The following is a 13342-nucleotide window of genomic DNA, read 5'->3' on the forward strand; positions in this document are numbered from 1 at the left end:
TACTGTATATCTTAGGTTGGATCAAGTACAAGGTACTGTTTTATTATTGCAGAGAAAAAGGAAATCATTTTTAAAATTATTAATTGTTTGATAAAAATGAAGTCTATGGGAGATAACATTACTGCCAATCAAATATTTCTGGATGACGGATCAAATACTAATAAACAAATTGGCTTAAAGTAGCTTGAAAGTGAATTTGGCCCTGTCCATTCAACTCAGTAGAGCATGTTGCTTGGAATAAGAAGGGTGTTCTTTTAATAATGTTACATATGTTTTATTCTCTCAGCCCTAGGGCCGAGAGGGTAGAAGAAAACATTAACCTATCGTGTTGCTTGTGCAGGGTCTAGTGAATAAAGCATGGAAATGTATGTATCTTAGGAAAGAGAACAGATCAAATGAAACAAGAAAGGTTCAAATACTTTATAGTGTTAAAAGGTTTATGAGGTGATAAAGATGTCCCTCAGGGAATCGTAAATGCACTAGACTGGTCATTTCTTGCTTTAATCCGAAATAAAAATAAATTCCAATAAAATATTTTCGCTTATAGCATGGCAGGGAGACAACAAATTCTGCAGACATTACACTGGTACTTGTATAAAATGGTCCCAGGTAAATAAATAAATGTTAGCTTAGAGCATCACAGAGATTGAGAACTGCTCGCAGCAATAAATGTCAGTAAGTAGTTAATCAGTATGGGATTGCTCTGTGTGGGGACCAGACACAAACCAGATGGATTCTGCATTACTTAGCACTTGTAACAAAACCCCCTGCCGTGCAATCACAACTATAGCTTTCCATATGGAATCTGTTTTCTATTTACTGGCCATGTGAAAATAAAAACTTCCTAAAAGTCTATCTTGATGTCCCAACTATCATTGCTCTCTATAAGCAGACTGAAAAACATGCAAAAGAAAGAATATTTAACACTCAAAACAATAAATAGTATAATGCTGGTCCTCTAAACTGCATTTCAAACAATTCAATACCTGTAGGAAGGCAGCAGCTGTGATTGATTCTGGACAATGCAGTATGTTTAGTTAGTGCAATTGTTTGGCAACTCCAGGAATACATCTAAAATGAAAAGTATTTCAAACAATATATTCCAGATGCAGGAGTGAAACATTACAGAGAGGGGGGTAAGTGAAGGTAAATTTGCCAGTAGCTAGTCAAAAACGGAGGGGATCTTACTGTTACACTGCAGTGTATGCAATAGATCATCATGCTCTGCAAATAATTATGGAAGTTCCAAAAAGAAAGGTCTTAACCCCATAGTGCTTGAGAGCTCTCACACTCATTATTTCTTCCAAGGGGGTTATGTAGGATATTGATTTGAATTCCAAACACCTTTGTCTCCCTTAACTCATGCTTCAGTGCAAAGTGTTTCCAATTACAGTGGCACTCCTGGTATCTGCATGTATATCTGGCACAGGCTGTGTAGCTCCATGCCAGACATATGGAATCAATCAGGCACTAGGGTGCTGATGTTTGCTTTGGGGAATGTTGACAGCCTGACAGACATAAGGCTCCGGTGACAAGGAATCTCAGCAAATCAGACATGGAAAGGAGAGGAGGGGGGTGAAGGAAGGAAGATTGGGAAGAGAGGCAGGCAAAATCACAGCGAATTAAAAGAAAGAAGGCAGAGTGGGATCCCGTGCCAAAAGAAAGGGAGTGTGGAAAAGACTGAAGTGGAGCAGAAACAATACTAACAGGGAAAGGCAGAGCAAAAGGAAGATAAAAGATTGGTGTTACTAGATCTCTTTTGTTGGAAGGATGGGGAGAGGGGAAGGAGAACAGTGGGATTTATAACACACGGCACATGAGCAGAGCATGCAGTCAGCAGTCTCCTTCTGCTGTGTCAGTCTGATCGCTGCTCACATCTGCAGCATTGCTTGCTCAGAGAATCTGGAACATTAGTTTTGGCTACACACTGTCTACAGCAAACATCTTTTTTTTTTTGTTAGGGGAGGTGAAGGCTTAGGAACAAAAGAGAACCAGATCATATTGTGACTTCCAAAGAAAAGGAGCCAAGTAACTTTTCTTCTTCCCAGGTGACAATGTTGCTCTGGAGTTCTTTCTGTTGCTGTCTTTCTCTGGTCTGCAGCTGGACAACCTATTCCCACCAGGTCCCAGCCTACAGGAGTTCTTCTTCCCAGATTGTACAGTTCACAGACAGCAGGAGACAACAGTCCACAGAGACTACAGAGAACAAAGTAGAGAAACTTGGTCAGTATTTCAAAAAGAATATTAGGAGATTAAGGGAGAAAAGTCAAAGTTTGGATTTGGTCTTCTTGGTGGATGAGTCTTCTAGTGTGGGACATTCTAACTTTGTCAATGAGCTCAGGTTCGTGAAGAAGCTTCTCTCTGACTTTCCAGTGGTTCCCTCTGCTACTAGAGTTGCAATCGTCACTTTCTCTTCAAAGACCAATGTGCAAACCAGAGTGGATTACATCTCCTCCAGCCAGCCCCACCAGCACAAGTGCTCTTTGCTCAACAGAGAGATCCCGGCCATCACCTACAAAGGAGGGGGGACCTACACCAAAGGAGCCTTCCAGCAAGCTGCGGTAAGTGAAGCAGTGTATCAGTCAACATGGCTATGAAATGAGTCACTTTATTTCAAGTTTAAAATGTGTAATTGGCATTCTTCTTGTAGACTTAAAATGTAATATTTTTAGCAAATGTCTCCACTCTTTTTAATTTAAAATGGTATACTTAAGGGACATTTCATTTGCATGCTTTCAGTCAGAAAGTAGCTGGGACTTGTTAGCCTCTTGCTATTTGACTATTTTAACACTCAGCATTTCAAAAAGTTTCTTATTGTATTCTGTAAGGTTTTTTGCCTGATTCTGGAACATTTTCTGTTGTTATGGGCGCAATTATTTCTAATTTACAAGTACAGCACATTAAAGGTAGAAGCCTCATTTACTAATGCAGTGCAGTGTACAAAGTGCAGAATTTATTTTTTTACCAGAATTACAGCATGTATGGATGCAAGTACATTTCATGAATGGCATCAATGTGCAAACCATTTTGCAGTGTGGTTGCATTTGCAGCTCTGTTCCTAAATGTGGCATTGGTTACTATTAACACTTTTGTTGTTGCCCGGAACTGACACTGTGACAGACATGTAAACGATCCCATGTGTAATTTAAATGTAACTAGTAATGTAGTAGCTCACATGTCACAGGCTGCCTGTATGACTTAGTGTCACAGTGGTAAGTGTTTCTTACTTGAAGCACTGGAGTCACAGTTTCAACTTCCAAGGTGTATATGTTTTTTGGCTTTCATTCCATATGCCAGACCTATAAAGGGCAGTAACCTGTATAAATGACCCTAGTTTGTATGTATGATTGTAATAAGGAATTTAGGAAGTGACCCCAAGAAGTGAGTGAGACTGGGGCAGATGAAGCAAAAGGGGCCATGACTGAGAAGGTTTACTAGGTTGGAGTGAAAGGAGTTGTAGTTTTTAAAGGAACAGGAAGTAAGGGATGGGTATATAGGCAGGAAACAGACAGCAGGAGTAAAGACAGTGGTGAGATTGGTAGGTTGCATTAATCACATCTATGATGGTGAGGGCGGTCTCCCCTGGTGGTAGCCAAAAAGGGGAGAAATAGTTGAAGGGGCAGGTCTGGAACTATGGTTGGGGGGAAAACAGACACAGCAGACAGAGGAGGTGTAGATGTTTAGAGGTGGACGCGTAGTTGCAGGCTTGCTATTTAGTTCAAAAGGAAATGTTCATATTAATTTTATTGTATTTTTGTACGTTTTGATAACTGTTATGTAGCCTTCAGTGGCTAATTGTTACACATACATGTTGTGGATAGCTGTTGTGTATATACGGTGTTATATTAATGGTAATTACAAATATGGTGTTAATGTTAATAAATAAGATGTGGACTTTTCCACGCAGTGGAAAACAGTGGTAACCAATATGGTATTAGTGTTAATAAATAAGCTGTGGCCTTTTCCACACAGTTTTAGTGTGTACAAGTCTGTGTGGGGGTGGGGTAGAAGGGTAAGTGAGTAGGGATGAATATTGCAATCTCCCCTCAGTTCCATGTCAGCTCCACTGGTAGAAGGAACAGATCTAAGTAACTGAACATTCTCTTCATATTGCTGCGAATTATGTCAATGCTACTTTAGCACAAAGTATAATTGGGGTTATTTACCAAATCCTTTGCTAAAGATGCATGTAAGAGGCAAAAGTGTACCCCTTAGTGTTCATTTACTGATTACTTGAGACAGGGTACTGAGTGCACCCCATGCCTTGCAACGTGTGCTAAAGCCAGTGCTATGGGCACAAAGCAGGCCTGAACTTAATGCCTACTTAACAGTATCCCTGACTTACATGTCTAAATAATGTGCAAGTTAAGGGCAATGATGTACCTACAGCAGACCCCCATTGCCACCACAAGTGAGTATGGACATGATGGGCAGCTAAGAGTATGTTCCTGCCCTCCCATATAGTTGAGGCCTTGAAAATGTTCTTGCTGGATCACCTGGCTCCCTAATGATACACTACTGGAAGAGGGTGCTATAGGGGATGCCTACATAAGCACATCCATTATAATAGAGTGCTGATGAATGCTGGCAGCAATGTATTTATTGCAGGTGTACAGGCATCATCTGTGGGTGCTCAGCATGGGGCTGGGTGCAAAGTGTAAAAAGCTGGAACCTGTTTTTTGCACTTTGTAAAGTATTGAAAAAGAGCTCTAATATCTACCTATTTTGTTTATTAAAATGGCCTCTACGTGCAGCCATTTGTAGGGTGAAACGAATCAGATCCTACATTAGCTGAAAATGTAGTTTATATACAACAATGAATGACCTGTGAATTAAATGACTATGAGATAATGAATGTTGATTAGTGATGTCACATGAATTACTGAAAAGTGTGTATTATAATAAATCAAGTACCCCCTGTTGAACAATATGAGGATTATATTGAGGAATATAAGGTGATTGAGGTGATTGTCACCTTGGAGTTCCATGACCAGTATAAAAACACTTGGCCTTCAGCCTCATGCATAAACCGTATATGGTCAATGAACTTGGTGACTTTGAATATCCTTATATTTTAAAATAGAAAATCAAGAATGCTTTTAAATTGTACAAGCAATATGAAGCTTGTGTTTTATTGCCCTTATATTGAATGGAAGTTGAGATCTAAACCAGTGAACTTGTCAGTTTCCTCATATAACCTTGGACTGTAAAAATAATCTGGGACATCTGTTTTTATAACAAACTTGTGTTTATTTTACTTTTCATTTAAAACATTTGTTATTTTATTTGCACTTTTAAACACATTGCAGACTCAAACAGCTGGCGAAGGGTTGCTAACTTTGTGCTACTTTCAACTTACCACCATATATAGGGGCAGTATGAGATATATCTCCCGAAAATTGTCTATACTGCTCCATTACTAAAAGCACAGCTAACTTCTTAGGCCACCCCTAGGCAAAATCAACCCCCCTTCCTACAGACTTTTTGTGTGCATGGGAACAGTTACAAATCATTTGTTTCATGGGAAGAGGGAGAAAACCTGGTGCCCCTCAGGTAAAAGAATATACATAGCAGAAAACATTGACAAAACATATGTCATCATTTTGTGATTTTTGGGGGAGATATTGCTCCAAACTGAATTTTACAAAAGTGCCAGAAGTGGTAACAAAAGATTTTGGGAGCTTATAGCTAATATATATTGGGAGAACATTTTTGCAGACAAAAATAGGTCAAAGCTGTCTATATCCGTGCCCTTCCATATTTTGCAGCATATGTACTGTATATTGTAATGAGCCCCCACCTTCCTTCATGGGCACTGAGACCTGAAGAGCAAATGGTGATTTCTCAGCACAAAGTATAAATGTACAATGCAGCTGCAGCAAGTAATTACAGGGGCTGTAACAGTGATAAATCATGTATATCAGTGTTAGCACAAAAGGATGGGGGGGGGGGAAACAAGTTTGAATTTTATCTTTAATTTTGTTTTTACCATATATGGCCAGGAAATTAACACTTTGGCTCTAAAACGTCCAAGGCACTGCAAATGTTTAAAGGAATGCATTGCTGTTGTTGTCTGTCTTTATTACATTCTACAGCTCCACCAAAACACCAATAATATATCCTGCCTCTAAAATGCTATAAAGGATGGAGCAATCAAAAAGCACAGTGGGGCTGATTTATTAACAGAGATGCTAAATTGCACAAGTGCATTTGCCAATAGCAACCAACCAGCAACTAGTGTTGACCAGTCCTACTACAATTTAGAGAATTAAAGCAGTGATCTAATTGGTTGTTACATATAACCCCACTGGTGCAATTTAGCACCTCTATCTGTAACCCATGTGACCCATGTCTTTCATTGTAATATGAATATGTAATATTGCAGGCAGGGGACAGATTATTTGGTATGTTTGCATGTCTATAACATGCAAACAGAGAAAGAAGATTCAAAACAATAAACACTATTTCCAGAACTCAATGTTGCCATATGCTTTTCCAGGAATATAGTGGGAAGCCATTGCTACACATATATAAGTAAGCTATTTCAATGATTACTATACATCTGATTGAGCATCAAGCAATCTTGAGGGTTGCATGTGATCCTCCTCTATTGTAACTTGCAGTAAAAGAGCTCCTTTTATTTCTTTGTATTATATCATCATCATTTTATATCAACTAACTCTTGACCATTTAACATATAAGCCAACCAGCTCACTGCATAGAAAAAGTGGACTGGGCTGGAATATGAAGCATTTAAGACAGATTACTACATTGTGCTGGAGCCCAATGAAACTGCCTAATATTCATTTTGTAGTAAATTAAAACTATTGTAACATAGTTTTCAGTACAATTTGGTCTTGCTCCATCTTTGAACTGAGTTTTGCAACACAGTTGTATAGGCATAACTCAACATTTAGCTTCCAAACTATCTGCATCCAGAGAGTCTTTCATCGCCATGGCCTGAAAGGCAGTTATTCAAGAAAGAAGCCTAAACTCCAAGCCAAGCACAACATTTTGTTTTGCAAATGATCATCAGGGCTTAGTCTGTTGGGGGAGGCATTTCTGGTCAGATGAAACCAAAACAGAACTGTTTGGCCATACTGATCATCACTATATATGTTGGAAGAAGGCTGGGGGGTTTATGTTGAAGAACACAATCCAAACTTTGATGCATGAGGGTTGCAGTATTATGTAAAAAATGTTATAAAGTAATTCTGAAGCAACAACACTAGACATTACTTGGTTGCAACTTTGTTTTCTAGCATGACAATTATTCAAAGTATACAAACAAAAGTATTTGGGTGGTCATCTCAAAGCCCAAACCTTTAATTCCATTACAAACTTGTGAAATGGACTAAAACACAGGTCAGAACAAAGGGGCTGACCAGTTCTATCAGGAGGAATGGGAAATTTTCCGGCAACGTATTGTGAAAAGCATGTTGAACGCTACCCTTAACTTTTTATGTAAATTAATGAATTAAAATACAATGCTATTAAATACTAGCAGAGTGTATGTATAAATGTATATATAGCTTTATACATAAAGATACACAGTGCTGTACAATCTTATATATAAAATAAACAGGAGTACACATAGGGAGGACACTTAACATAATAAATACAATTAATATATATAAGTACACAGAGCTAAAATGCCATGTTGTAAGAGAGACAGCAGTAGGGAGGCCCCTGCCCCATAGAGCTTATAGTCTGTATGCAAACTTTTGAACCCATGGGAAATCAGATATGGTAAATAAAATCTGATTTAATTTGTTACTGAACTATTACTTTAAAATTATCTCATATAGAAAAAAGTACAATCCTTATTTAACTTAACACAGGCAGTTTATAGTAACATTATATGAGTGATGTTGTAAAAAAAATCTTTAGCATCGATATCAATATCATTTGGGCATAATCGCAGTTGCAAGCAAGCCTCAAGTGAGGCTGCCCCAAAGTTTCATAAACACAAATCCATAGTCTAATTTTATGCAAACGAACAACATTTTAAATCTAATTGTATGCAAACATAGAAACTTGTCATATAAAGTTAAAGGATAATTAAAACCTAAAAATGAAACTGGACTGAAATACTTTATTGAGCAACCCCAGTAAACTAATGGTCCAGGCCTTCAAAGTTGTGTGCAGTAGCTCATTATCTTGCATCTTGTTAGAGCATATTTTCAGTTAACCCTAAGGGTAACTTTTCAGCAGCAGCCCTGACCACACTGAGCATGTGCAGTAGCACTGACACTCAAAAGATGCTGAAATCATCAAGCATAACATTAGATATGTCTGCAATATTAGCTTCTATAAGGCTGATTATTAACTTCTGATCATGTGTTGGCTTCTGAGCTGCCATGTAATGTGAATTACTATTCAGCCTTGTATCATAAGCTCAGGTAATTGACAACAGCCCGGAAATTGTGCTGTGGATCAGAAGAAATAAGGTAGGAACTACTGGGGGCATCTTCAGATGCCACAGATATTCAATCATTAATTGATGTGGTGGACTGGGGCTAGTAAATCAGTCAAAACATAACACTTAGCATAGTGTAACACTTTTACCCAACTTCTTTGTTGAGGCTTAGTAAAAAGATAATGTACAGTAGCTGATAGATTTTGGAAGTCCATGGGACAAGACTACCAGTGTAGTCCTAGCAGCCTTCAGATGGATCTCTTATCATGCTAGTTCTTATAATTGTGTTATCTAGTATATGGCAAACATGCAAGGAAGAAACGATCTTTGAGACAAAATGCAGGTGTCACTTTAAACATAATTGTTGATTTTTATGACTTCTTCGTACCTGCCAACTGTCTTGCAGACAACTGAAATTCTGAGGTTTATAAGCTGGACAGAAAGACTATAAAGAACTGCTATATAAAATTGTTAAGGCTTAGTATTATAACTGTTTAGGTAACCTTTAAAAAAATTTAATTGTAATGTTTATTATATAGACTTATTCCATTTGTGTTGAGAGGAATTTAATATACACTGTAAGCACTGATAGAATAGGAGACAAGGCCTACCAAACTGTGAGAAAAGAGGAGCAGCCACACTAGGAGCTGTCAATGCTGCTAACTGAGAGAAGGCTGATATAAAACATAACACAGTCAAAACATAGCCACTTACTGTATACATTAGGCTTCCTAAGCTTCTACCTTGGGCTACATGTGTGGTTCTGGCCCCACGAGTACAAGCAGAAGCAGTGTGGAGAGTGTGGTTTTAGTGTGTGCTGTAGTGCTGGTGATGCTGTGCAGTATCATGACTAAAACATGTGTTTCTTTGAGAGATGGACTGTATTGACAGTAAAAGGAGGGAGAGGTCCATAATGTATGTATGTATCTATATATTTATTTATTAGGGCTACTTATGTACGTAGCACGGTATCACTATAACAACTTGGCTAAGACACCTTTTGGACTAAATCCATCTCCATATGTACAGATTCGCTCATAAATAATTCAGTTCAGTGTTTCCTTGAATGCAAAGCAAATAGAGGAAAATAGATGTTCTGAGAGAAAACGGGAAGAAAAAAGGTATAAATAGTGAACAGGATGAAACACAGCATTCAGATTCAGTGAAACCCTAAAAGGAGAACTAGACTCTATACCAAAAAAGCCCCCCTTAATTGCCTGGCGTTGCCCCCCTCTCCCTCCCCACAATGTGCATTAATAATAAAAAAAACCTTGAAAAAAATCTGACCCTAAAATTCAGAGTAGCGCAGCAGAGCTCCAGGTCCAGGTCTACCTCTTAAACAAAAGCCTGCAAACCAAAAAAAATGTAAACCTTGTTCAATACCAATCACCTCATTTTTTTTTTGTAAAAATCTTTAGTCTCAACTAATTTTATATCATTTAAAAAAGTTCCAAGTAAAAGATGAAAAGACAATACATGCTATAACATTTGGCACCAAAATCAAATGCAGAGAAAAATCCTTGAAAATGATTGTTTCACAGGCATAATATACATTGAAATGCAGAGGATAAGGAGTGAGCCATATGGTAAATCTCTGCATATGTTTATGGCATCTTTTGATGCAAATTTCCATACTTTTGTTTTAATTTAATTTTCGCATATAGTTTTGTTGGTGACAAACCAGCATGCATAATTTGCCTTAAGAAAATTTAATAAATTAGAAAGGAATACACCTTTGTGGTTCCCTATAAAAAAAATGTTTTCTGCTTGCTTAAGAATACACTTTTTTGATTCCATAGAGAATATTTTTTCTTGGGACTGGGACTCTCCCAGACCTAAACAGATTTCAGCTTCCATGGTCCTGCCAACACTAACCATTTTCCTGCCATTTTCTCCAGTTAGGCCCCTTGTGTATAGTTCAGCTTTTCCTTTTTATGTCATAATTATGTTATATGGTTCTCTTCCGTCATGTCTTCAAAATACTGCCTACATTTCCACTTACTATTCCACAACTACTATAACCCTTAACTTTGCCCTACCATTTTCTCTCTTTTGTCCATCCTGCCACTCCAACCCTTTCTGCTTGTCCTTAACAGTCTCTATCACCAATTTCCAGTTTTAATTCTTTTTTCTAAAGCACTATGTACTGTGTCCTGGTACAAAAGTGCTTTACAATTTTCCTCTCCTATTTCTTCAATCCTTTTTTATCCTATCTTCCTATCTGTCTTTCTGCTCATGTGACCACCTAGAACTATCTGTCTTTCTTTGCTTATTAACTCCAAGAACTATACATCCTATCTCCATTATGCTGTTCCTATACTATTCATCTTTCCTCATTTACACCATCTAAACATTATTTGGCACATCCAGCACTGTCACAGTTTTCCTCCCTTGGCTTTTTCACTTCCACCCTAAAGACAATATTTGTCTTTGGTGTACCCTCATGTATATATCTTTAGGGCTGCGGGTTGTAGTTTAAGACTAATTTCACACAAATGCAGTATACTTTTATATGTGTCTGGGCTGCAGTCATTGTTCTCTCCTGTCACTCCTAGTTTCCCTTTACAGCCAGAAGCTGTAGTAAAATGAGTAGAGTTGTAGTTAGTTAGTTAGCTTGGAGGCTCTGGAATATCTTAGTGTTCTGTATTGTGCCTTTGAATCTGTACATTTTATAGGGTACTAACAGAAAGAAGATTAATGGACTTCCTATGACTCATTTGCAAGTTGTTTTATATAGTCCAACCACAAAATAAGAAAGTCACATTACTTCCAGTAGATGCATGTCTACATTCAAGCAGAAATGTAAGTGACCCTTTACAGAATTCAGGCAAATATATTCTGTTCCAGCTCTTTTCAAAAGCAAACATTATTTTAGACCCAAATAATAACTCCATATTTAACAACAAAGGTTTTCTAATTTTACATTTTGTCAGCGTTAAAGTATTAATGGCTTATTACAAACTGTCAATTTCATAAGTAGGCACTCAAGGTAAGAATCATTCTTCTGATGACAATGTGTTATCTACTCATTTGGCAAATTGAAAAGAGCACTCTGTATTCTCTGCTTTGTTGCTATTCTCTAAGAAAGCCGAGAAGCACAGCTGGCCAGAATGCACAATGGTGACATTCCAATACTGCTGCTAATAAAACAAGAAATGTTGCAAAAATATTAAACAGAAACTCCATGCCATCAGGGAAATAATGATCAATTCCAAAAAGAACTCCATTCCAGGACTATGTGTTACCATTTGGGTTACCATGTGTTGTAGAGCTCCACAAACTGGGCCATTGTTTTCTGATGACATGGAGTTATTTGACATTTCTGATATATTTAAATTTGATTTCCACCAAGGGAAATGGGGAAATGCACAAACTATTATGAGGAATGGTGGAGTTGTTAGAGCTAAATATGTTTTCTCCAGATTTTGCAACAGATGGTTCAGAATGTTCCACAGATGTTTGGAAAACTGTTCTTGGGTCCCGGAATATATTTTCTATATATAAGAGCTATACTATTAAACTCATTTTATCATTTTTTGATACTAGGGTCTATCATGAAGTCTGGTAAATTCTAAAAGCAAAAGGAGTCTGCCATCCCATCTCCCAAAACTCACAGTCTGTGAAACCACAATCTCCAGTAAACTGCCAATCTCCTGCTAAAAGCTTATGGAAGGGGTCAAAAATGACTTACTGTCCATCAGCATTTTTTCAAAACATGTATGCAACAAAAGGTGGAACAGTATTATGCCTGCAGCTAAGTTTCCACATGATGACTTTTCCCCATATGTAATATAAGGCACTAAATTTGCCCAGGAGCAGTAACCCATGGCATCCAATAAGATGCTTGCATTTAAACAGGTGACTAGCAAATTCTACCTGCTGATTTTTTGCTATGGGTGACTGCCCCATGGCAAATGTAGTGTCTTATATTACATAACCCCATACACGACCACATACCTATTAAAATAGTCAAGGTGATGATCTGGTAAGCTTATTTTACATTTAATGGATAAGGCTAAAACATATACAATTAGATGGTCTTAGGTTTGCAGGATCCAGATACTGATATTATTATACTACATTGCTAGCTTTAGTGACCCTTTATTTGCAAAGAGGGTATACTGTAGTCCTTATATTGGTTATAATATTGTGGCCTAATTTTCACTGTACACTCTGAAAACATTATTGTTAAACTATAAATCCGAATTCAGTTGTCTGGGGCTGTCGAGAGCTGTAATTCATATTTTGCTTTGGACCAACGCTTGGATATAACTGTTGTATAAAAAGTATGTGTGAGACAGTTCATGCACATGTTTATGGATGTGCTACACAGAGAAACCCATGTTCCATAGATAAAATCCTAACTGCTTGCATAATTTATATTTCCACTATATTGTTGTTATTTTTCAACAGCAACTGCACAGGGCCCTCATTCAACCCATACATTTTTTTATTTAAGAAAAAGATAATTATATTGGCAGACTAGCTCCCCCATCCCTGCACTGAGTAAAGCCTCTGCTCCCAGCCTGCATATTGCAGCTTTAGGAGAAGGGTAATATACCAGAGGGGCTCTTGCACTATTAGGCCATGAGGTCCACTTCTGGCTTTTGGCTGTAAAACAATGTCTTGGCTTTTAGCTAACCATGAACTGGACATTCCCTTTCTAAAATGAAACATTTCATAAACTCTGTTAATTGAGAAAACAATATATGACTTCATTGATTTCATATTATGCGTAGCATTTCACATAATTAGTTTTATGTGTCAAAAATAATGAAATACCCTTGCAAAAAAGAGATCTCAGTCTACATCACACTTTATTAACTTGCTAGGAATACTTCTCTAGTCTTGTTTTTCAAGCCATTTATTGCACTGATTAGAATGGGTAATGATATTCTAATTTAACACACCAGGGGATGTTTT

General features: G+C 37.6%; 1 protein-coding gene across 1 annotated transcript in view; it reads left to right on the forward strand.

The window, feature by feature from the left end:
• Positions 1-1464: 1464 nt before the first annotated feature.
• svep1.L (sushi, von Willebrand factor type A, EGF and pentraxin domain containing 1 L homeolog) overlaps positions 1465-13342 on the forward strand; it is a 174237-nt gene continuing 162359 nt past the window's right edge. Inside the window, exon 1 of the mRNA XM_018257180.2 lies at positions 1465-2561. Coding sequence (XP_018112669.1) covers positions 2055-2561 — 507 coding nt within the window. The 5' untranslated portion in view covers positions 1465-2054. The remainder of the gene's footprint in view (positions 2562-13342) is intronic.

This window comes from Xenopus laevis, chromosome 1L (assembly GCF_017654675.1).
Source record: "Xenopus laevis strain J_2021 chromosome 1L, Xenopus_laevis_v10.1, whole genome shotgun sequence".
Taxonomy (NCBI): Eukaryota; Metazoa; Chordata; class Amphibia; order Anura; family Pipidae; genus Xenopus; species Xenopus laevis.